Below are 21,993 nucleotides of genomic sequence, written 5' to 3'. Positions count from 1 at the left end.
ATGCCCTTTCTTTTTTATTCCTTCTTTTATTCAGAAATTGTAACAAGAAAAATAGCAAAGTCATATGGGCCCAAAGTGACCGTCAAAAATTCTTAATACAAGGTGAGGATTGTCTGTGACAAGATGTTAATGGAAAACGTACTGTCTTTCCCAATCAGCCATCAACTGACAATATTATCTTAGTTATAGACAGACTTTTTACCCACCTGCCCTTTCTATCTCAGCCCTCCATCACAGGCCACACACCCAAGAGTGTACGGGCAACATCATCTGTGCTTTAAAATAAAACAAGATGCAATGTTGGTTGTTGTAGATCTGCGAGGAAGTGGAGAGGGCAGCTCATGTGATGAAAGTATATTGTCTGTAATGACTAATAATATGAGAAAATCCTATGTGCACATATATACATCCATTCTACACGCTAATGGGAAGATGCCTTCAATCTGTTCTTTGTGCTTGTGAGAGTGACACAGTAGAGGCCACGCCCACCATAAGATGACTTTTCATGCCTCAAGCCGAGGCATGTTTATTGGCATAATGGGAAGTCCAGACCAAGAGTTCCATGTAGTAGCTACACAATTCCACTTAGGGCCCAGAACACTCCCTCCTTGTTTCACCACCTGCGCAAGGCCATGCAGACAGGGAGACAGGTGGTCATGCTCCACAGGGCTCATGCTCGGAGAGACGCTCATCAACATTGTTCTTGTGTTTGTGTGTGCGATTAGAAGTACACATGTGATTAGTGTACATGTTTGTGTGTGAATGCTCGTGAATTTGTGTGTGCAGGTACACATATGGTAAGGTGTGGATGTGTAGGGGGTTCAGAAGACAACTCTGATCCCGGATATCAGTCCTCACATTCTGCCTTGTTTAAGACAGGATCCCCTTGTTTATTTTCTGCTACACACAACTATCTAGCTGTCCTGTGATCTTCCCAGCATTCTTTCGTCTTCCTCTTCCATCTCGCCATAGTAATGTTGGGATTACAGATTCTTTCTACCCACTTTTAATGGGTTGTGGGGATTTGAATTCAGGTCTTCATGTCTGTGTGGCAAGCATTTACCCCTGAACCATGCCCCTCGCCTCCCCACACTGTTCGTTCTGTGTGTGAGAATCTGCTGGGGCCACCACTTGCTACTGGCTAGCTGCTCCTGACAGCTTCATGCCTAACAGGGAGGGGAGGCGCCTATTAGGATCTCCCAAGACCTCAAAATAGACTCATGAAATTACAAATAATCAAAAATATACAGCAGAATATTCTTGTTCTTCTTTTCAAAAAAAATTTCAGCAAAAAATTCCACCTCAATCTTAAAGTCAATTAACAATCTAAATGTGTATACTGTCAAAATATAACCAGTACCACCATACCTGCTGGGGAGCGCTTATCCAGCTATCAAACTGGGCTGCTCTGATGCCACCATGTCCTTTCTTCTGCTAAATTTCTGACTTTTATTCCTTTATGTTTCTAGCATAGCCTGCTCCCCTGAAAGTAGGCAAGAAAAGGCCACTCTGAGACACCATGATTAAACCTGTTGTCAACAAAGGAAGGCAACACAAGATTGCCTCCACATAAGTTAGGAATGTAATCTGCTTTAACAAAACCCAATGTGTTTGGTTAGTCATGGCTTAGTATATAGCACCAGCTACAATCTTTAAAGCTTGTTTTTTGACCAATCTTATGACCTTGCCATCAACCAGAGAAAGAGTTCCCCACAGATCCAAGATGGAATTGGCCATTTCAGGCTTGTAATTGCAAAGTAGCTGGTACCAAGAGTTTCAAACAGCCCTGACTGAGTCTTGCCTTCAGGAGATGGGGCTATCAGATACGGTCTTTTGTAATTGTATCCAGATGTTTGTAGAATGTTGAGAGTGCTGGTGTAGGCATTAGGATAATCTGGGTGGATGTTGAACCCATCGTCCCTGTGCTCCAGGCAGCTTGGATAGCAAGAGAGTGTCTGGTAACTGCTAATTAAGGAGTCAAATTGCCTGAGTCTCACTCTCCCTGATTAGTTCAGAAAACTGACTACCAGGAAGAATATTCACAAAGAGAAACCTAACAATTCACTCAAACTAACAGCAACTGTAACACAGTTTAACACCTGCTTACTCAGATGGAGAGCCTGCTCTACTTCATTCCCCTAACCAGAACCTCTGTTAGGGATATGTTATCCTGTCCAGTGCTGGACCTGGGTTTGCAGTTTGCCATAGTCTTACAGAGTGTCTGGGAGCAAGTAAACCACCAGGGAATGCAGATTGCCCAAGGCTGAGAGCGCATCCTGCCGACCAGTGTGGCTGGGTTGACTCCAAGCTGGTTAAGGTAGTGCAACAGGTAAGAATGCCAAATTTACAGTATCTACAGCTATCTAAGGAGATAGGTCTCTGGGAATGCCTGTAAGCATATAAATTGGCTATTTTTTTATTGTCATGGCAAAACATCATGACCAAAGAAACTTTAAAAAGAATTTATTTTGGTTTATGCTGTGACCTGCATGGCTTTGTGTGATAGGGAGTGAAAAATGGCTGGCTTGGAAAACCTGGAATTGAGTGGGCTGTACACTCTGATGGAGACACACCACCAGTTGCCAACAGGGAAACTCAGCAGCTGTATGAGATGGTGGGAGGACAAATCTCAGTGTGGGATCTTTGCAGGGGAATAGTCTCAGGCTTCAGTCTAATGCGGGGAGGAAGCTATGATTGATACCTCTCTATACACTCTCAACATCCATACTAGAGGAAAATCTTGCCATTTCCCATGGGTTTGGGCATTGGGATCCTTGATATTCTCATGTCAATAATACACATTCACTCAGGACTTTGTCACCTGTTGTGATCCAGCTGCCCTCACTCCCCCTGACCAACAGGGGAACTTCCTTGTGGTCTGTAATTGACAAGGATGTTTGGGTTCTTTCTGGCCTGTGGTTTTCCACAGAAGCAGTAGAGGTTTAAAAGGCTTTGGCTGGGGCAGAATAAAGGTTGCTGTTCTTCCACCTGAAAAGAAGCCTCAGCAACTCAATCCTGGCGCCACCACTACCCCCACCCCCCTCCCCCCTCCCCCCTCCCTCCCCCCTGCCGTCGCCGCCAGTCTCTGCAACCAGACAGCACTGGGCGCGGCAGTCAGCGCCTAGTGGATTCTAGCTCTAGATAAGAGTCCTTGATGGCAGAGCAGAGAAATGGTTGCTGGAGCAGGAAGCTCACATCTTCAAAGTTCAAGTATGAAAGCAGAGAGCGCAAAGTAGAAGCAGGTGAGTACTTTTTACTTTTTACTTTTTGCCCAACCCCAGTGACATTCTTCTTCCACCAACTGGGGACCAAGTATTCAAATTCCCTAGACTACAAGGACATTTATCACTCAAACTACCCCAGGGATTGCCTAAATGAAGTTAGCTGATGTGGGAAGACCCACCTTGACTGTGGGTGGTAAAATTCCATGGCTTGGGGGGTCTTAAACTCAAGAAGAGGGTAAACTGAACTCACAAATTCCATCAAGCTTTTCTTCCTGACTATGGATGCAACGTCATTCACTGCCTCCCATCATGATCTCTCTCCTTGAAGTCCCGACTCTTGGAAATGTGGCCCAAAGTAAACCCTTCTTCAGGTTGCTTTTGTCAGGGTATTTTGTCATAGCACCCAGATGCTAGCATCTGGGAGGATTCCTAGAGAGCAGCTGGTCCCCAGTCTGTATTAGAGTTCGGAAGACGTAGCTTCCAAGGAGTGTCTCAGCAGCAGGATAGATGCACTTGCCACTGAGAGTGAAGGCAAGCAATCAAAATACAAAGCTTCCTTCTTCGATGTCTTTTTGTGGAGGATGATACCAGAAGTTGTGGTCCAGATTTAGGGTGGGTCTTCCCATCTCAAATGAGCCAATCAAGAAAATCCCTCATAAGTCTAGTCAGCTGCTTGGATTTTAGTTGATTCTACATGTAGTCTAGTTGACTACCAAGCTTACCCACGACCGCCAACCTCTACAAGCTCCAGGATAGCATGCTCAAAGGTATATTCTGTTGTTCCAGTCCAGAACCATCTGCTTCATGACCTGGGACTTGTTTAGGCTACCTCTCTAGACCCACAATGGGATTGGATAATTTTCACCAACTTCTTCCTGACCTGGTTACTGACCTGACTTAACACATGCATGGGTTAGTCCCACGGCTGTGCTAGAGTCCACCCAGTGCTTATTTATAGCTCCTAAGCAGAAGCTAGGTGGAGGCGAGGAGTTCAGGACCATTGAATATCCAAGTCTACGATGTCAGACATGTGTAGTGTTTGTAGCTATATAGGATGCTTGGCTCAGAATCTGTTTCTATTCCCAGGGTGCGTTTTTATTATCCCCCTTCCATGAAGCATTCTGACGGTGAGTTGAATGTCCCTTAATTATTCCCAAGCCCGATGATACCGAGGACCCATCTGGACACCTCCCATCGCCTATGGTTCCATGGAGACTACTTCATTGGGATAAAATTTCCCAAGAAGCAACAATTCCCTGAGCTAGACATAGATTCAGAATCCAGACTGATGAGGGATGGAGAGGAACCTCCTACAGCAGGTGAAGAAGAGAACAAGGACTTGGTGCACACGACAGAGAAGGAAAACCCCACAGCTCCCCATGGCCCTGGGCACATGTCAAGCACTGCTGAGCATTGTTGAAATCTACTGAGAGATGACTAGTAATGCTAAAAACAAATTCTTTAAATCTCTATTGATGTCTCTTTCGCTTAAGCAAAGATAAATGAGGCAACCTGACTTCTTAAGTAGTGGATGCTGGATTCGGCCGTGATGTCCCAGCTGCCATGAGCAAGGCACTGATGATCAGCCAATCAGCCAGCCTGCATGTCAATACCAGCAGCTTAGAACACTCTAGGGACTTCTAGACACAACCACAAAAAGATTACAGCTGATTACTCTAGCTTCTATAGGCATGGCTTATCCAGGGTTGTTTGAAAAATACTTCGTGCTTCTAACCTCAAACTCCAGATCACCCTGAAAGTATTTTTACCTAGACAGAGGGGGAGGACTTCCCCTGAAGGCCTAGAAGAACGACTGCTTTGACTGGGGGTTCAGGCAGTCTTCAGATACAAAACTGGGATTGATCTAAACACAAGCTTCCATGGCTGCGATTGGTGCTAAGATACAAGGTTCGCTTCACAAAGTTGTGAAATTAGCGCAAATACTTCTTTTTCAGATAGCGTTAGCGGACTTCTTAGGCTATTAGTATATCTACAGTGAGACCCATTCCTTTACTGCTTCTTGTGCTGCTGTGACTTAAACCCAGTAAAAGCCCCTCTTCCTTGTCTGCTCATATTTGTCTTTGGTTGGGAAGCAGGACCCCAAATTGCAGACAGCACACATAGGGACGCAGCCTCCCAGGGCTTCTGAGATATACCAGAGACCTTTGTGATTCAGACAGAGGCAGAATCCTCTAATTCTTTCTCTTTTTAAGGGAACAATTTCCTTGAAACAAGTTTCAGAGTCATATTCAGGTCCCTGATATTTTTAGGAGACATATATTAGTGTAAGTATTTACTTCTAGCACATGATGAAGTTGAGGAATTAAAGATATCCGGGGTTCCACATCGTATAATCCTAAGCACTCCTGTCCCTCAGAAGCCATCATGACATCTCTGTGAGTTGCCTGTGTGGACTCAGGAATGGGATGCACCCATTTGGTTGTTTGACACATTGCCCTTTCCTTCTCCAGTCTCATAGGTGATCCCACATCCTTCCGGACGCTTGGTCTCAGGGCTGGCACACTCAGTGAAGCTTACTGACACTGTTCTAGCCGTGGATGAAGTGAAGTAGGTGTCATTCCACGGGCGATAAGGATTAGGGTGGTGGAGAATGACTCCTCAGCTTCTGAGCCATATGTCATTTCTTCTTTACCCTAGTGATCCTTGCTGCGACGCTCATCACTCAGGTACTGATGGTTGTAACCATAGCATTAAATTGTCTTTCGGTCAGAGGTAGAAATGCCGTGTAGCGAAGAATGGCTAGAGTCTTCCAGTCCAGCTGCTTTCCTCCACGGTTCTCATCGCCGCTTTCCCCCACGTTCCTAGGGACTCCAAGGCTGCTGCTCTACTGCCAGCTCCAGAGGAAACTCCAATTCCCCAACTCCAAAAGTCAGTCAAACTATTCGGAAATTAGCTACCCCTGAACTACAAGCCATTTCTGACATTTTGATCCAAGCCAGTGATCCTTAGAAACTTAGAAACTGTTTTCCATCTGCCAAAATGAGTCATTTCCCTTACCTCTGGCGGAAGGTATGGGTTAAAGGTATGGGCGCCTCTCAGCATATCAAAGTTCATGCTGGCTTCCAGGCTCTCTCAATATCACAAGGGGCCTGTTCCACAGTTCAAAGTCCATGCTAACATCCCAGTCCTTCTCACATCCTCCCGTCTTCGAAACTCCCTCTAGTTCATGGACTTTTCTCCTTTCAACTCTTTATAAGCCTGTTACTCTCCCCACATTTTCTCTCCACTCTGCCCTGCTTCTCTCACTATGTTTCCTCTAGTCTCTGTCCCCTGCTACCCTTCCCTCTCTCACAAAGAGCCCTGGCCATGTCAAGTCTGCTGACCATGTTTAGCCTCCTTCTTTCTCTCTTTGCTCTGGACTCTTGTAGATGCCTCTGGCTGTTCTTTCTGTCTCATGTCTACAATAAGAATTCTTTCCTCCACCATACCACGGAGCAGTGTACACCTACATGCCCATTTCCCACCGCTTGAAGGTACCTACTGAATAGGCAAAAGCCACACAGCTCAGATGAGCAGGATATAGCATAGGGCAGGGTGGTTTTGATGGACATGCACGGATGAAGCCCTGAGTAACAATGTCAGGAATGGCTGATCTACAGGTAGGATTCCTCTCATAGTACAGAATCAGGGGAAAACATGACACCCAGGGTCCCAGAGACTGGAGACCTGGAGTAGCCTGGAACCATCCCATGCCATTTACATTTTCCGAAAAACCCTGGATGGCCATGTTATAAAGACCACAGAGCCCCATATTACGAAGAACTTGATTGAGGACCTGGGCCTCTGGAGTCTGAAGGAAACAATGGGCAGAAGTCATACAAAGAAGAACACAGACCCAGAATTTCGTGAAGAGTTGTTTATTAGGGACTTGCAGACAGAAGTGTAGTCAAAGGTGACAGTGATACCTGAGCCTCCTTGACTCGTCTCATAGTGTAAAGCCTTGTATAAGTTTTTGGAAAAAAGTGAATTTCATCCCTCATCCTAGGAAGAAAGATATAGCCAGATGGTGGCAAGTTCTTTCCTTTGATGCTTTCTGCCTTGTACACTTGTATGTGGAGCCTTTGTGGTTAGCATTCACAAGCATACATTAGGAAAGAAAAACTCTATTAAAGATCCTTTATGCAGGGATGGAGGATAGAGAGCATATGGGAGGAGGGCTGACAGTGAAGACTATCAGGACAGAACAAGAGCATGTTATAGTTTTTGGCTTTTTGTTGGCTTTTTATTTGGTTTGTTTGTTTGTTTGTTTGTTTTTGAGACAGAGTTTCTCTGTTTAGCCCTGGCTGTTCTGGAACTCAGGATGTAAAGCAGGCTGGCCTTGAACTCACAGAGATCTGCCTGTCTCTGCTTCCCAAGTGCTGGGATTAAAGGTGTGCACCACCACTACTTGGCAGCTTGTTGGGTTTTGAGATACTTTCAAGAACATTTTTCTGTTTTCAAGAATAAAGATAGCTTAAAACTGACTTCACCAGCAGAGGTTGAATGACTGTGGCTTCCATTTTACTGAACTTATTTAAATGGCTGACAATTCTCTAGGAAATACGTTAGAACTTGTCAAATGTTTCATACAAACACTCTGATTTGGAGTTAAGTTTTTTAAAATGGAAACATCTGGAAGCAATGGCCCAACACTTATATTGAGGAACTTGGAACTGGCCATAGGCATTGGCTGTGCCCTTGGGAAGGGGCATACTCTTTCCCAGATGCTTCAATATCCACTCTGCTTGCTTCTATCACTTGGTTACCTGTCTGAGCATGGAAGTTTTGAATGTTGATCATTGTGCTTCTTAATGATGCAAAATGTCTGACACATCAAGGCAAAATGAGTCTCAGACTGAAGCTCCTACCTCTCACCTAGTTTCTTCCCTTCCTCATGCAATTGTTTAAACATGGAAAAGGTGACATAAATGCACTACCTTCAGATTCTGTGGGACAAATATTCCCAAGACCTGCACCAAGCATTAGAATCGCTGCTCCACAAATTAGTGACCTACAGCTGGCTTTGACCAGTTCATGTATCTTGCCATCTAGTGTCTAAGGAGATGACACTGAGAGATGTATTTCTCCATCATTGCAACAATGACTTTATATGTTAATCTGTTCCCCTTTTCACTCTGATTTCAGGATTGGTTCAACAACAGCAGAGTCAAATTTAGGAAACCCCAGAAGGTGTTAAAAAAATGAGCACCTATCTACCACCCAAGACAACCTATCCATGAAGCATCTGATGGAGACGATAATGTGGTCCTGGAGCAAGTTGGAGATGGGTTCTTCTGGTGTCCCCAGCAACATGGTTACCCATGCTGGCTACAACAACCTTATTTTTTTCCTTATACTAACAATAACATGGAGAATTTTCAATATACTCTTTTGTGTGTCCTTTTCCTTCACAGAAAAGAAAGTGTTTTTATTAAAATTATTACAAAAGGCAAATTATATCAGGAGCAAGGACTGGAACACATAATGGCCGGAAGAACAAGGGAAGATGGAGTCCCTTAGTCTTTATGGTTAGTGTTCCCCTCTCTCCTCATTCTGCTGCAGCCTCTGGGCTTTCTGTCACCACCTTTCCTATGACTTCTGTGGTCAGTGTCCTAGCCTGCTGACTCCCTACCTGGTTCCTGTGTAGGAACTGGTTCTGTGGCAGAGGGGAAATGTGAACAGGACTAGTAGGTCATGAAGATGAACTCTTGGCTCAGGAAGCAGCAATGGTGGTATGTGTCTAAGAAACAGCCATTCCAGATAAAACTGCAGCTCTGACCGGAAGAAAATGTGGAATTAGAACAGGGGGGACTGCAGGGAGGGACTAGCTATTTGGTGTTAGTCCCCCAGGGAAGGGAAACAGCCTAGAGTGGGAGCAGGGAGGGTGGAAGCCTAGCCTAATGTACACCCCTTGCTTATGAACTCTAGGAGACACCCTGTTGTCTAAAAATCTCAAGGGTTCCTTCTTGCTCATCACTGACTCCATAATGAAGGTGAGCTCTTCAAAGAAGGCTCTTTGCTTTTGCATATGACCCTAAAGTAGGAGTATATTCTGTGACTTTAGTATTCTCCTTAATATAAATGAACACTTACCAAGAGTAGCAAGGGGCAGCTGCACACCTGGTGGTCAAATATTAGTATGTACACTTTGCATTTTTTTTACAATAACTGTGTGCATCTTGGATAATCTCTTTTATTCTTCATAAACATTCATATGTATGGTGGTGGGGATTATTTTGACATACAAAGCAAAGCAAACAGCATATTGAAAAAAATGAAACCCTAGCCATATTGTAAACTTTGTATTGTCCTCGTCCAGGGCACTGGGACAGCATCAAGGACTTGGAGCCCTTCATACCCTAGGCATGTCATTCAATCCTGGAAGGAACCGTCAGAACCATTACAATTGTAAGGGTCAGGCAATGGACTCAGCTTCCTGTCTATCCCGACACACAACCAGTCTCACTTTGGGTGAATCAGAGGCACGTGGTGGTAGACATTCTTAATGCCTTCTTTTTCTGTGGCTCTGGGGTGGAGCCATCTACCATTAATAACTCCATAAAGTATTTGATCCATGAGCTTCTACACCACAACTTCAAGTCCCAGTGGCACCTGAATGCTTGCTTATTTTCTCCATGGTGATATTTGTTATTCAAAGGGTGAAATAAACCCTTCTAGCCCTGTGTTTTCAGACATGGTTTAGCAATAGGAGCACCATGGAGTGTGGGTAAAATAGAGGAAACCAATGCTCATGGCTACAACAGCTGAGTCCCAGACCACATTTTCTTGATGGGCATGGAGGAGCCCTAAAGAGCCACCCTTGGATCCGCCCTTCTAATGCTTTCTGTGATTGGTAAGAAGTGTCAAGAGCAGGCCTTTATGCCTGGGGGCCATGGGCTGGAAGCTCTAGGCCACTGTGCCCTTTAATGGTGGCTTGTGGGAGCACACTATGAAAGGAGACCTGTTTTGTACAGTTTAATTTTCATTCAGAGTGTAGTAGGACCTGATTGGATTAGTGTTTCCACAGGCAATTCCATGCTTATTATGAAAATCCCCTGAAGGTCTGGTGTCGGAAGAGGAAGTCTACCCCAAGGAGAATGATAAATGTCTCCCCATAATCTCTGGCATTTGAACGCTCCATTTCCTGTTGGTAACCCTACTTGAGCAGGCTTATTACTGGGGGTGGGTCTTGAGAGTGTAACGGCTTTACCATTTTAAGTTTTCTTTTTCTGCTTTTTGTTTGCAGTTTGAGGCATGAGTACTCATCTCTCAACTTCCAGATCTAGCCATCAAGTCTGCTGCCTGCTGTCCCTCTCATTATGGACCCTAACCCTCTGGAACTGTAAGCTCCAAATGAATTTTTCTTCTATAAGTTGCTTTGGTCATGATGTTTTATTACAGCAATAGAAACCCTAACTAAGACAAAAGTTGGTACCATGAGTGGGGTATTGCTGTGAAGAACCTGACTATGTGTTTTTTGTTTGTTTGCTTTGAATGTGAAATACTTTGGAACTTTCGGCTATGAAAGAAATGCTGTAAGCAAAGTTTTTAATGGGCCCACCTAGTAAGAGCATAGAAGATGGTAATGCTGAGAGCTATGTGGACTGTAGAGGCCCAATTCAAGAGAAATCAAAGAAAAACAATATTAGCAACTGGACTAGAGACAGTTTTTGTTGTTCTTGCAATATTTTGTGAAAGAGTGTGGCTGCTTTCTCCCCTCATTCTAAAAACTTGCCTGGGACTGAAAAAAAAATAATGGACTGATTTCTTTGTCAAAGGAGAGTTCAAGACTGTGCTTATTATGAAGGTTTACAATTTTAAAAGATCAAGTGGGACAAAAAGAAATTCAAAATGTACAGTTTGAAGAGAAAAAGAACAGCAGCTTAATGTTAAACCACAGGCACGTACCGAAAGACGTAAGGGGACCAAGGTGAAGCCTTATCTGCTGTAGAATAAAGGGAAGGGTGACCACAGGACAAGACCCACAATTAAAAGAAGATCAAGTGGGACAAAAGGAAATACAAAATGTACAGTCTGAAGAGGAAAAAGAGCAGCAGAAAGCGTAATACTGAGCCACAGGCACGTACTGAAAGACGTAAGGGGATCAAGGTGAAGCCTTATCTGCTGTAGAATAAAGGGAAGGGTGACCACAGGACAAGACTCCACCCAACTAGGCTTTCAGCTTGTGGAAGGCAAAGGCCTCTGGTGTTTTCTGCTACTAGGAAAGAACAAGAAAGAAAAGGTACTGCAAATGTGATTCAAAGGGGCCAAGGTCCATCCCAAGAGGGCAGCTGAGCTTTGTGGTCATCTATACTGTGCTGTTTTTTGGAGTCATGAAGTATACACGAGTAAAAGGGTCATGGGATCATCCTTTGTGATTTTAGAAAGACACCGAGGCCAGGCATGTAGCAGGAAAGTCCCTGTATGGAAGTTCCATGGGGCAATTTTATGAAGCTGTGGAAGTGAAATCTTTGAGTTACATTGAACATCCCAAGATGTTGGAGATGCCAGAGTTATAGGAAATCTGCAAGAAGACCTGCAAACAGGGAACAGAACCAGCCCAAGGGAGAGGCAGGCAGCAAAGCTGAGGAGATGGACCTATTTAAGCCCTTTGATAGAAGGCATGAAGGAATGGGATTTGAGGTTTGTCCCACTGTGTTTCGGCATTGCTTTGCTCCAGTATTCTTTCAAACAGAAAGGGAGGCCACATTTCTCCTTTTTGGAATGATAATATGTTCTGTACCATTGTATGTTGGAAGTATATGACCTGATTTTTTTTTTATTTTACAGACACTTACAATTAAAAGATTGCCTTGAGTCAGAAGAAATGTCAGACAAAATTACAAATATGTTATATCTCATACATGTATATACATATAAAACAACACATATACGAAACTTAATAAAATGTTTGATTGCTAGAACAATGTCCTATCAGTTCTATGTATGAGCTGTGTTAGGATTATGTATGACATAGAAATGTTGCTAGGAGCTCTAGGATAGTAACTTGTTTTCAGTAGGAAAATCCAAGCTTCAATTCTATGCATATAGAAGGAATTTACAAATCTTCAGGCACTAGAGCTGGGAAGACCTTCTCCAAAACATACTCCTTTCCTTTTTTCACCCCCTTTCTCCATCTCCCTGACTCCCATCCCTGCTTAAACTCTTCTACCTTTGGCATGTCTCTTTCCATTTTCATATCACATGTGTGCTATTAACTTCCATAAACCCCCCCTTTAAAGATTTTTTTTTACTCATCTCATGGGTGCCTTTCTATTTCCTGGCATCTACATACATTCCCCCTCACATAAATATACATGGATAAAATGAGAAGCTAAGATCTGTATATGTGAAAGAACATGTGACATTAGTCTTTATAAGCTTCCTCACTCAATATGTGTTTCCAGTTTCATCTGGTTTCCTGAAACTTTCATAATTTTGTTTTTTATTATAGATGATTTTATATATATATATATATATATATATATATATATATTTCCCTAGTTAGTTTTAATGATCAACTTGACAGGGCCCATGCAGACTCAACTAGGGAATGTCTCAATTGAGAGATTTCCCAGATTAGACTACCTATTGGGCATATTTATAGGAGATTGTCTTGTCTTGATTGTTAATTGAGATAATAGAGTCCAGCCCACTGTGGACTGCACCATTCATCCCCTGAGCAGGTGGTCCTGGGCAGTGTTAGGATGCTAGCTAAGCATGAACCTGTGAGGGAGTCAGGAAACAGTGCTGTTCCATGACCCCTGCCTCCAAGTTCCTACTTGAGTTCCTTCCTCAACTTCCCTTAATGACAAATTGTAACCTGTAACCTGAAATCAACCTTGGCCTCCTCTAAGTTGCTTTTGATCAGAGTAGCTTATCACAGCAACAAAAAGAAAACTGGAAAATATCATGCATTTACATCACCAAACCATCTGTTGATGGCCATGTAGGCCTATTCTATTTTCACTCTTCTGTGAATATGGAAAAGGGTTGGTTCTACTGTAGTGCCTGACACAAAATCAGTGCTCACGGAGGGTTTGTGAAGATGATCATGTGGTCTTACATCCTATAAATAGGTTGTTCAGGGATCTTTTTGCAGTGCTAGGAACAGAATATGAGTTCTAGACATCACTGTGTTCCTGATCTACAGCTTCATCCCTTCACACAATTAAATCAATGAGAAATGTTCTGTGCAACCTAAAGGATTACTGACATACAAAGTTATCAGATGTGTTCTTTGATTATGACTCTGTTTAATATGTTAAAACAGTCCCTTTCTTCTTCTAAGTATAACATAAAAATTTTTATTTTGATACGGTCTCACTGTAACTCACCATAGGGGCCAAGGATGTGTTATTATAGGACTGGGTTATAAAAGGTAACGTGAGTAAGCAGACAATTAGGTACAATCCTGGGACCCACATTATCAAAGCACTACTTTGATACTAAATCATATTCATAGGCAGCCATAAAACTCCACCCTCAAAAAGCATTTATAGGAAAGCAGGAAAAAAATCAAGGTTTCATGCTGACAGATTCTAGTAGTTCCTTAGACAGCAGAGGAACCTCCATGCCAGGGAGACCAGCAGGTGCCCAGGGCGACTGAATTCCAACAGGAGCAGGTGATACTTCCAATGCTGGCAACAGACAGTTAATTTCCTCTCACTAGGGCTACTGATGGCTCCTGTTCTTGTGGCTCATCAAATGGCACCTGGCATACTTCAACACCTTGACAGACAGAGGAAGCAGGCGCAGGCACAGGGACCTTGCTGCTTAGGATTAATGTAAACGGACACCGGTAAATGACTCCCCTTTTCGTCATCTCTCTGTAAGAATTGATGAGTAAGAACCACTCTCTCTCACATGTGATCATGTCTGCTGAGGCTAAGAAGACAGTTCAGCTGGTAAAGTGTTTGTCTTACAAGCATGGGGACACACAGGAACATGAGTTCAGCCCCCCAAAAGCCATGCTTAAAAGTCAAAAGTGATAGCTAGTTGTTGTAACCACAGCGCTGTGGGAGGGACCAGAGTAGGCTGCTTCCTGGATGTTGTGGGCCACCCAGTCTAGCTTACTTGGTGAGTTCCAGTTCAGCGAAAGACCTTGTCTCTAAAGACCAACTGGACTGGCGTCGGTGGCGCATGCCTTTAATCCCAGCACTCGGGCGACAAAGGCAGGCGGATCTCTGTGAGTTCGAGGCCAGCCTGGTCTACAAGAGCTAGTTCCAGGACAGGCTCCAAAAGCTACAGAGAAACCCTGTCTCGAAAAACAAAACAAACAAACAAGCAAACAAACAAAAAGACCAAGTGGACGACACTTGAGCAACAGCACTTAAGGTTGTTCTTTGATACACACATACACGCACACGTGCATGCACTCACACACTCTCCCACATACACATGCACAGTTTACTGAAGGATTTATGTGAATGTTCCCATCCTTACTCATTAACAAGGAAACTTTTATGTTGAAACCTCACATTCAAAACAATTAGATGGCATTCAGTAGGTGATGTTTTTCTCTTCTTCAGTGCAACCTCAAAGAATGTTGGCTTAATTGTTGTTGTTGTTGTGTGTGTGTGTGTGTGTGTGTGTGTGTGTGTGTGATACCCGAAAGTAAAATACCTGCATACACACACTAAAACAGAATACTGGGAGAAAGGAAACATTGTCTTTTCCAATGATTCTATTACAGGGGTGGGTAGTAAAAGAATATGTGGTCTCTGGCATTTGGGATGCTCCTCCGATATTCTCAGCAGTGTCATCTCGTGGGAAAGCACTTTGCTTTTCTGTTTAAATGGTATTTTATTGATAATTTGCACACATGCCATACTAATCCCAAGAGACTCATGAAGCAAATCTATTGCGATTTCACCCCTTTATTGAAAATAAAAGTGCTGAGGAGATAAGGGTGAGACAGACAAGAGTGGGAGGGCAAAATGATGCATAGGTAGCTGTCCCCTGGGCAAGGGCGGCTCTCCAGGGTTCCTCCACAGTCTTCGGGGCATGGTGCAGTGAGCACCACTAGGAGCACAGCGGAGCACTTACATCCTCAGGCCTTTCCTGTATTTGACTCTCCTGCTCTTAAACCAGTTCTACAACGAGAGAGAGAAAGAGGTTGTCTTAGTGCACTAAATAGTCAGCTCATAACTGAAGAACATATGGTGCCGGTGTGTATGCCAGTGAGATTTTTGCATTCCACAAAAGAACCTTCTTTCTTCTTGCTCTAACTCTAGTTCCATGGGAGACTGGGGATGTAGCCTAGGGAATGGTGAGGCCCTGGACTTGACCCTCAGTACTGCAGAAAGGAACCCTGATAAATCCCCCATAACAGAAAACCCCACATCCCATCCTTCAGCAAATTCTCCATAGCACCAGCCCTGTGACAAAGTTTTGGAGTCTGACTCTCTTCTCAAATTACACATATTTGTTTTTTGAGGCAGCGTTTCTCCATGTAGCCCTGGCTGTCCTGGGAACTCGCTTTAGACCAGACCGACCTCATACGCATGGAGATCCACTTGCCCTTTCCTCTGAGTGTTGAGATTAAAGATGCTCGCCACCGCCACCTGGCTCCAATTATATTTCAATGCCTTCTTCAAGAAGAAGAAGCGGATGCAACTTTTGAGTTACTGTTGGTAATTTCTGTGATACGGTGTCAAAGAAAAGTTAGTCTCTAAATTCTAGTGAACTGTGAAAAGGCAAAAGTTCCCCGCTCCTGCCTCTCACTACCTTCCTGTATGGGGGTTCCACTGCATTAACCTTTTGAATGTTCCCAAGCTTTGAATTGTGAGTCAAAAACTCTTTTCCCTGTTTGCCGCCTCTTTCCTGGCCACCCATCATATTATCTGGAGTCCTTCCCCTTAGTCTTTACAATCTACAAAGTACAGAGGAATGTGATGAGTTAGAGCCGTGCTTCTCCGCCTACAATGCTGGGACCCTTTAACACAGTTCTTCATGTTGTGGGGACCCCTAGCCATCACATTATTTCATGACTGCTTTATAACTTTAATTAGCTACTGTTGGGAATCATAAAGTAAATATCTGATATATAGAATCTCTGATATGCGGCCCCCAGAAGGGTCGCGATCCACAGGTTGAGAACTGATAATCTGCACACTAAGGAGGATCTTGAGCAAGTTGACTCCAGGTTCCTTTTATTTACTTGTGCATCTACATGAAGAGGCCAGAGAAACGAAAATAACTTAGTTCTGGCCTGTCAGCTCCCCCGGTAGGCAACAACATGCCGTAGAAATGCATTTATTTTTTTTAAGCTGAGTGGTGGCAGTACATGTCTTTAATCCCAACACTTGGGAGACAGAGAAAGGCGGATCTCTGTGAGTTCGAGGTCAATTTGGTCTACAGAGCTAGTTCCAGAACAGTTAGGGATGTTACACAGAGAAACCCTGTCTCAAAAAAAAAAAAAACAAAACTTTTGTTTTTCATGGTCTGAGAATTAGGAATTCTGTAAGGGTGGGACATTCCGCTCCATTGGTAGAGGGCTTACCTAACAAGCACAAGTCCTGCGTTCGGTTCCCAACACATACACACACACACACACACACACACACACACACACACAGAGAGAGAGACAGAGAGAGACAGAGACAACGAGACAGAGGGAGACAGAGGAAGACAGAGAAAGAGAAAGAGAGAGAGAGAACAGGACAAAAAGTCTACCATTTGCCTCCCCTGTGGTGGTGGCAACGTTTATGCATTCTGTCCATTGCTACCCTCTAACTCAGTGGTTCTCAACATGTGAGCCGCGACACCTTTGGGGTTGCATACCGGATATCATGTATACTAGCTATTTACATTATGGATTTCACAACCCAACTTGAAAGAGGATAAACCAAACCAGAGTGACTAGAGGTTCACGGCAAGCTTGTTGGAGATACATTGAAAGGTCCTTCCTCTTACTCATGGTGGTCGGGTCACTTGGCCCTCAGAATGTCATTGAGAGCACACTAGGTAAACTGAGGGAGGGATGAAACAGTGGAGTAAGCGTCTGTTTCTTAACTTGCCAGCTGGTCCCTCACTCAAAAACTGTACCTGAGCCAGACCTAGTTATGATCATGGCCTATCGCCTTGGGAAATAGCTTCAGGGGTCTTCTGTATCGCTTTGACATTCTAGAAACATCATAATTTGATCTGCGGACCATTTCCTACACTGCACCACGAGGGGCGGGCAGTGCTTGGAGCAACAAAGCTAAGGACATGGTCGTGTTTCTATTTCCTGTCTTTCTCTTTGCATTTTGCTGGTACATATTTTACAGCTTGTGCTTTCCTATGCAGTCACATGCTAAACGTATCACAATTAGTTCGTAATTGCACTGCCTGAGCGAATAAGTCTTTAGGTTACCACATGTGACAACCATTTTCTACCCTCAACAAACTCAACAGAATGCATTCTTACACAGCGTGCAGTGTGAGCAAGGCATGCATTTGCACGTCATTCCTCCCTACCATTTCCGCTTTTCGCAGATCTGCTGAAAATCGTCCAGATTTGTTTCTTTTCAGTTGCTTAGCTTTTTGGACAGATTTTCAAGGATTGCTCACCTTCGTCAATCTCTACTATAATGCACAACCTACTTTGTGAGTGGTATTTTCAGACCACATAAGTGTGGTTCTGAGCATTAAAGTCCACGAGTCCTTTTCCAGGAACTTAGACATAACAGCGGGAAAAGCTAAGTAAGCTCTGGGACTTGAGGCTTTCTTCCTTCCCACCAGTCTATTTAAGTAAGTGATTCTGCATACCAATGCCTGAATGTCTATGCATTCCCTCCATACATACAGTGTGTTAATATAGCTTGATATTTAAAATAATTCTTTGTCAATAGTCCCTAAACTGCACTAATTTGAATGACTTGTATGTTAACCTTAATATGACTCTACACAGAAATGCTACCTAAAAGGACTCCAGAATTGGAGCTAGCATATCTTTATAAGTACCTATATCCTATACATCTCTTCATAATTTGTACAATTCTTTGTACATATAATGAATGTGCATTTTTGTAATCTAGAACACATATTAATAATTTATTCATAAATACATATAATGTAGAGTCTTCTTATGCTTAAGGAAAAAAAACTGGTTCAGTGAAGGCTAAAGAAACTCAGTTTTATGCTAGGCATACATCTTGGGACCCATTGGCTGTTTGTCGCTGACTGCAGTCCCTGGGTAAAGTTCCCAGTAAGCCTGACATAGTGACTCCACACACAGAAGCGTACAGCAGCCATGACCACCTACTTGTTAGGGTATGACAAGCTGCTCTTTGACTTTTGTAGCCTGCGTATGTAGATAGTCAAGGACTAGCTGGGGGTGGATTTGACTACCTAATCCTAGCACCGCAGAAGCGCGCGCCTGGCTTATTTGTGCTCAGAGTCTTCTTGTGGCTTCACCTTCAAAATCCTTCCCTCACCCCCTTCACATGGCAAACTAAAGCTTGACTCAGACATTGCTGTCCGCTAGCAGCTTTAAGGCATTTAACTAATTATAATCCTGATTGAGTCTGTGTTTTTCCCCCAGGGGTGGGGTTACGAACTCCATAACAGTTCAATAGTATTTTTTATTTTCATTTAGGAAGCCATGGTTCTCACTGAAAATGAGCCATTTTGGTATTGTGGAACTTTCTGCTTTCATGTCTCATGTCTAAAACCGGCAAAGACCAAAACTCATTTCCCAGGTGGGCATTGTGGTGCATGCCTTTAACCCATGACTTTGTTGGCAGAGGCAATTGGATCTCTGTGAAGGAAGCCAGTCACAACAGCCAGGGCTATGTAGAGAGACTCTGCCTCAAAAGCAAAACCCTCATTTCCCAAATAGACAGAAGTGAAAAACAGCACAGCATCTTCACCTCTTGGACAAAGATATCCAGAACTTGAAGCAAGTTCTGGAATGGTTGTCTTTTGTCTAGTTACTGACCTGCACTCTGGATTCCGTCACACCTATCAATTTTGCGAGCTCCCTTCTGTGGGCAAAAGTTGCAGATGTTTAGCATTTGGCACCATGGTTGAAACAAAAAATGTGAAAGGCATTTCATATCTGCATTTAACGCTTAGCCTCACTTTCCGGCGATAGTCACCTGGAGGACTTCGAGGCATTTAAAAAGTATTTCTACCAACGATTTTTCTTTTATTTTCTATGTGTTATTGATAGGAATGTGGAAAACTAAATAGGTCCTAAGACACCCAGACACAATTTGAAAATCACTAAAATAGGAAACAAAACTCCATAAGAAATGTCCCTGACATCAGGATGTGCAGACGCCAGGCGGGGCCCCACCTACAAAAGGAAAACAACAACAAAAACTGCTAACAAAGATGCAGAGGAAAAGGTTTAGGACCTTTGTCAGACTGAGAAAATAAATTCAAATAAAGGAAAATGGATTCATAAAAATGGAATTTCTAAAAAAAAATGGAATTTCTAATGTTCAGTTACCACAACATGTCCAAAACCCCGTTTACAAGTCTCACAATGGGAGCAGCACAATTTTGTGCTAGCAGAATGTGGGCACTGAAAGAAGCTCTCTGCAAGTCCCAGGCCAGCCTGGGCTGTTGAGTGAGCTCCTGTGTCAGCAAAACAGGAGGACAGGGAGAAGAGGAGAGGGCTTGGAAGGAGAGGAGATAGGTGAGTGGAATAGGGGAGAAAAGGGAGGGGGGTTGGGAGAGGAGAGAGGAATAGTCAGGCTGGGGGGCTGCACTTCTGGAATCCCAGCTCTTGTGGTGGGTGGGGCGGGGCGCTTTTGTTTGTCTCCTGGCACAGGCCTACTGGAGCCGGGCAGCTGAGGAGAACCTTGAACTTTACCCTCACTCTGTCCCCTCCCAAGTGCCCAAGAGCAGGGCTTACAAACAAGGGTTACCACCAAGGCTTTGCTTGATACATTGCTTGAGATCACATTTCAGGCTAGAGCCTGAGATGTCCTGGAATGTGCAGGAGCCTCTCACCTCAGCTGTGTTGCTGGGACTGGAAGTCAGCACTTTATCTCGCTTTTTTTCTTGAGTAGAAATTTAAAGGAGAAGAGTACTCCCTCCCCCACACTGCAAACTATGCAAAAATAACAATGAAATCAGCGATTTAAGGAGAATGGTCCAAAGCACTTATAAAACTATAACTTAATGAAGAAACAAGTGCATAACGCATAGTTTAGGGAACTTTGAAACAAAGACCAAGCTATATTTCCTCCACCACCCTCAGATTTTTCAGCCCTGTTTCTAGCCTTACTTTGAGTCATTTAAATACTTCATGAAAGTAGCTTCATTGCTATTTGCCTCTCGTCTTCACCTCAGAACCCAAGAACCGGGTCTGGTAGCCTGGAGTCGGCAGACAGATTTTATTTTAAGACGGGTTAGAGAAGGGCCTGGGAAAGATCCAGAGGCCTCCTTGAAACCCTTCATGCTCCCAGCACAAGCCAGACAATCTTCTTACCTTGTTTCAGCACTAGGGTAGTGATTGCGCTCAAAAAAGCGCTCCAGCTCCTGCAGCTGGAACTCTGTGAACTTATGGCGGAGCTGCTGCCTGCCTGGTGGTCCTGGTAGAGCCCAAGCGCCTTTTGTGCTCCCAGGGATCACCTCCTCTTGTTGGCCCTCATCTTGGCTATTGCTGCTGGTAACGCCACCGGGATTCCTGTCATCCATGAAGACTGCATCGTCAGCAGGAGCTTCGTCTCTCACTTCTTTCGCACCTTCTCCCGCTGCTGTGGCTCCCAATATGGGGCTGCCCTGTCCACCCTCTTTCCCCTGACTTCCATTCACATTCTGAAAGATTATCCATAAACTTACTCCTGGAAGGAGGAGACAAAAAGAGAATGATTGGGGAATCAGAGTCCAGGGTGAATGGCGGGGGGCACAGGGAAGGGCTGCAGACCGAGGACAAGTGTCTGTCCACTTTCATCTGCAAAGAAACAGATGATTAGAGCACCTGGCCCATCCAGATACTGACCATTTCTTTGTTCTCCAGCCTCACCAGCTCCCAGCTGAGGCAATTGCATGATGCCTTGACGTTCCATACCCCGAATGCTGTTGATGGTGTTCAGGCTCCTGCAGGGTCTAAGCCCAAGCGTTTGGATGGGAAGGAAAACACTGACCCATTACCCGAAAGCCTGCTCTTCTGGCTTGGTCCAGATTACAATGTATCTAGTCAGTCACAGATTTATTGTAATGCATGCCTTCTCAATGCCATTTGCTGTGGGTTGAGCCTCTTCAGATACAAACAGTAACGGCAGCTTGGGGTTGCAGTGAGCAGAGTGTGCTTGCAAGAAGGACACAGCCCGTGGGAATGTGGGGGTGTACATCGAGGCTTCTAAGATGCAGGCCTGCTGATTACTTTGTCCTTGGTGAGGTATCTTCCCAGGGAAGGAGACATGCTCAACTGGGCAGGGAGTAAGGCCAGTTCTCCTGGTAGCTCTGGAGTCTGGAGAGAAATGTCGGCGAACACCCCTTGCCCTAGAATTCGGCATCTGAGAGCTGCGATAAATAAAGCAAGTCTGACCATGCAGAAGGCCACTGCCTCTGAACCTTCACCAAGACAGAAGTTAGAGCCTGACACGCTTCCAGGGTGTCTAGTTGCAGGATATTGAAAAGCATATACAGAGGCTGCTGAAGGCTCAGCAGACCTATCACAGGGGCCCACATCTCCCTGGGGGTGCCGGGGCAATTTACATTGTTTACCATTGCTAAATAATGTTAAGACTGGTTACAGCCTATTGGAATTATCTGTTGTGCACTGAGTTTCCCTTAGGTTTTTTTTTCTTTTTGCTGTAAAATCTTT

At 44.1% G+C, this 21,993-nt stretch overlaps 1 protein-coding gene and 1 long non-coding RNA gene across 3 annotated transcripts; one reads left to right on the top strand and one right to left on the bottom strand.

Moving 5' to 3' along the window:
- Nucleotides 1–3,060: 3,060 nt before the first annotated feature.
- On the top strand, nucleotides 3,061–8,610 carry LOC146889289 (uncharacterized). The gene is made up of 3 exons (XR_015000205.1): nucleotides 3,061–3,242; nucleotides 5,696–5,911; nucleotides 8,370–8,610. It is a non-coding gene; the product is annotated as an uncharacterized LOC146889289 (long non-coding RNA).
- Nucleotides 8,611–15,087: 6,477 nt separating this feature from the next.
- Nucleotides 15,088–21,421, bottom strand: LOC125410674 (homeobox protein orthopedia B-like). Of its 2 annotated transcripts, XM_048450307.3 has the most exons (4): nucleotides 21,166–21,415; nucleotides 20,653–21,007; nucleotides 19,150–19,195; nucleotides 15,088–15,319 (listed from the first exon to the last, which is right to left on the bottom strand). In XM_048450307.3, the coding sequence occupies exons 1-4, from the start codon at nucleotides 21,230–21,232 to the stop codon at nucleotides 15,269–15,271; spliced, it is 519 nt and encodes a 172-aa protein (XP_048306264.2). In that variant the 5' UTR covers nucleotides 21,233–21,415; the 3' UTR covers nucleotides 15,088–15,268. The 2 variants fall into 2 exon arrangements, with proteins under 2 accessions (XP_048306264.2, XP_085540512.2); XM_085684386.2 differs by lacking the exon at nucleotides 19,150–19,195 and having other exon boundaries at nucleotides 21,166–21,421.
- Nucleotides 21,422–21,993: the final 572 nt, after the last annotated feature.

This window comes from Myodes glareolus, chromosome X, assembly GCF_982192425.1.
Source record: "Myodes glareolus chromosome X, mMyoGla1.1, whole genome shotgun sequence".
Classification (NCBI taxonomy): domain Eukaryota; kingdom Metazoa; phylum Chordata; class Mammalia; order Rodentia; family Cricetidae; genus Myodes; species Myodes glareolus.
This window is presented reverse-complemented; position numbering and strand designations above follow the sequence as displayed.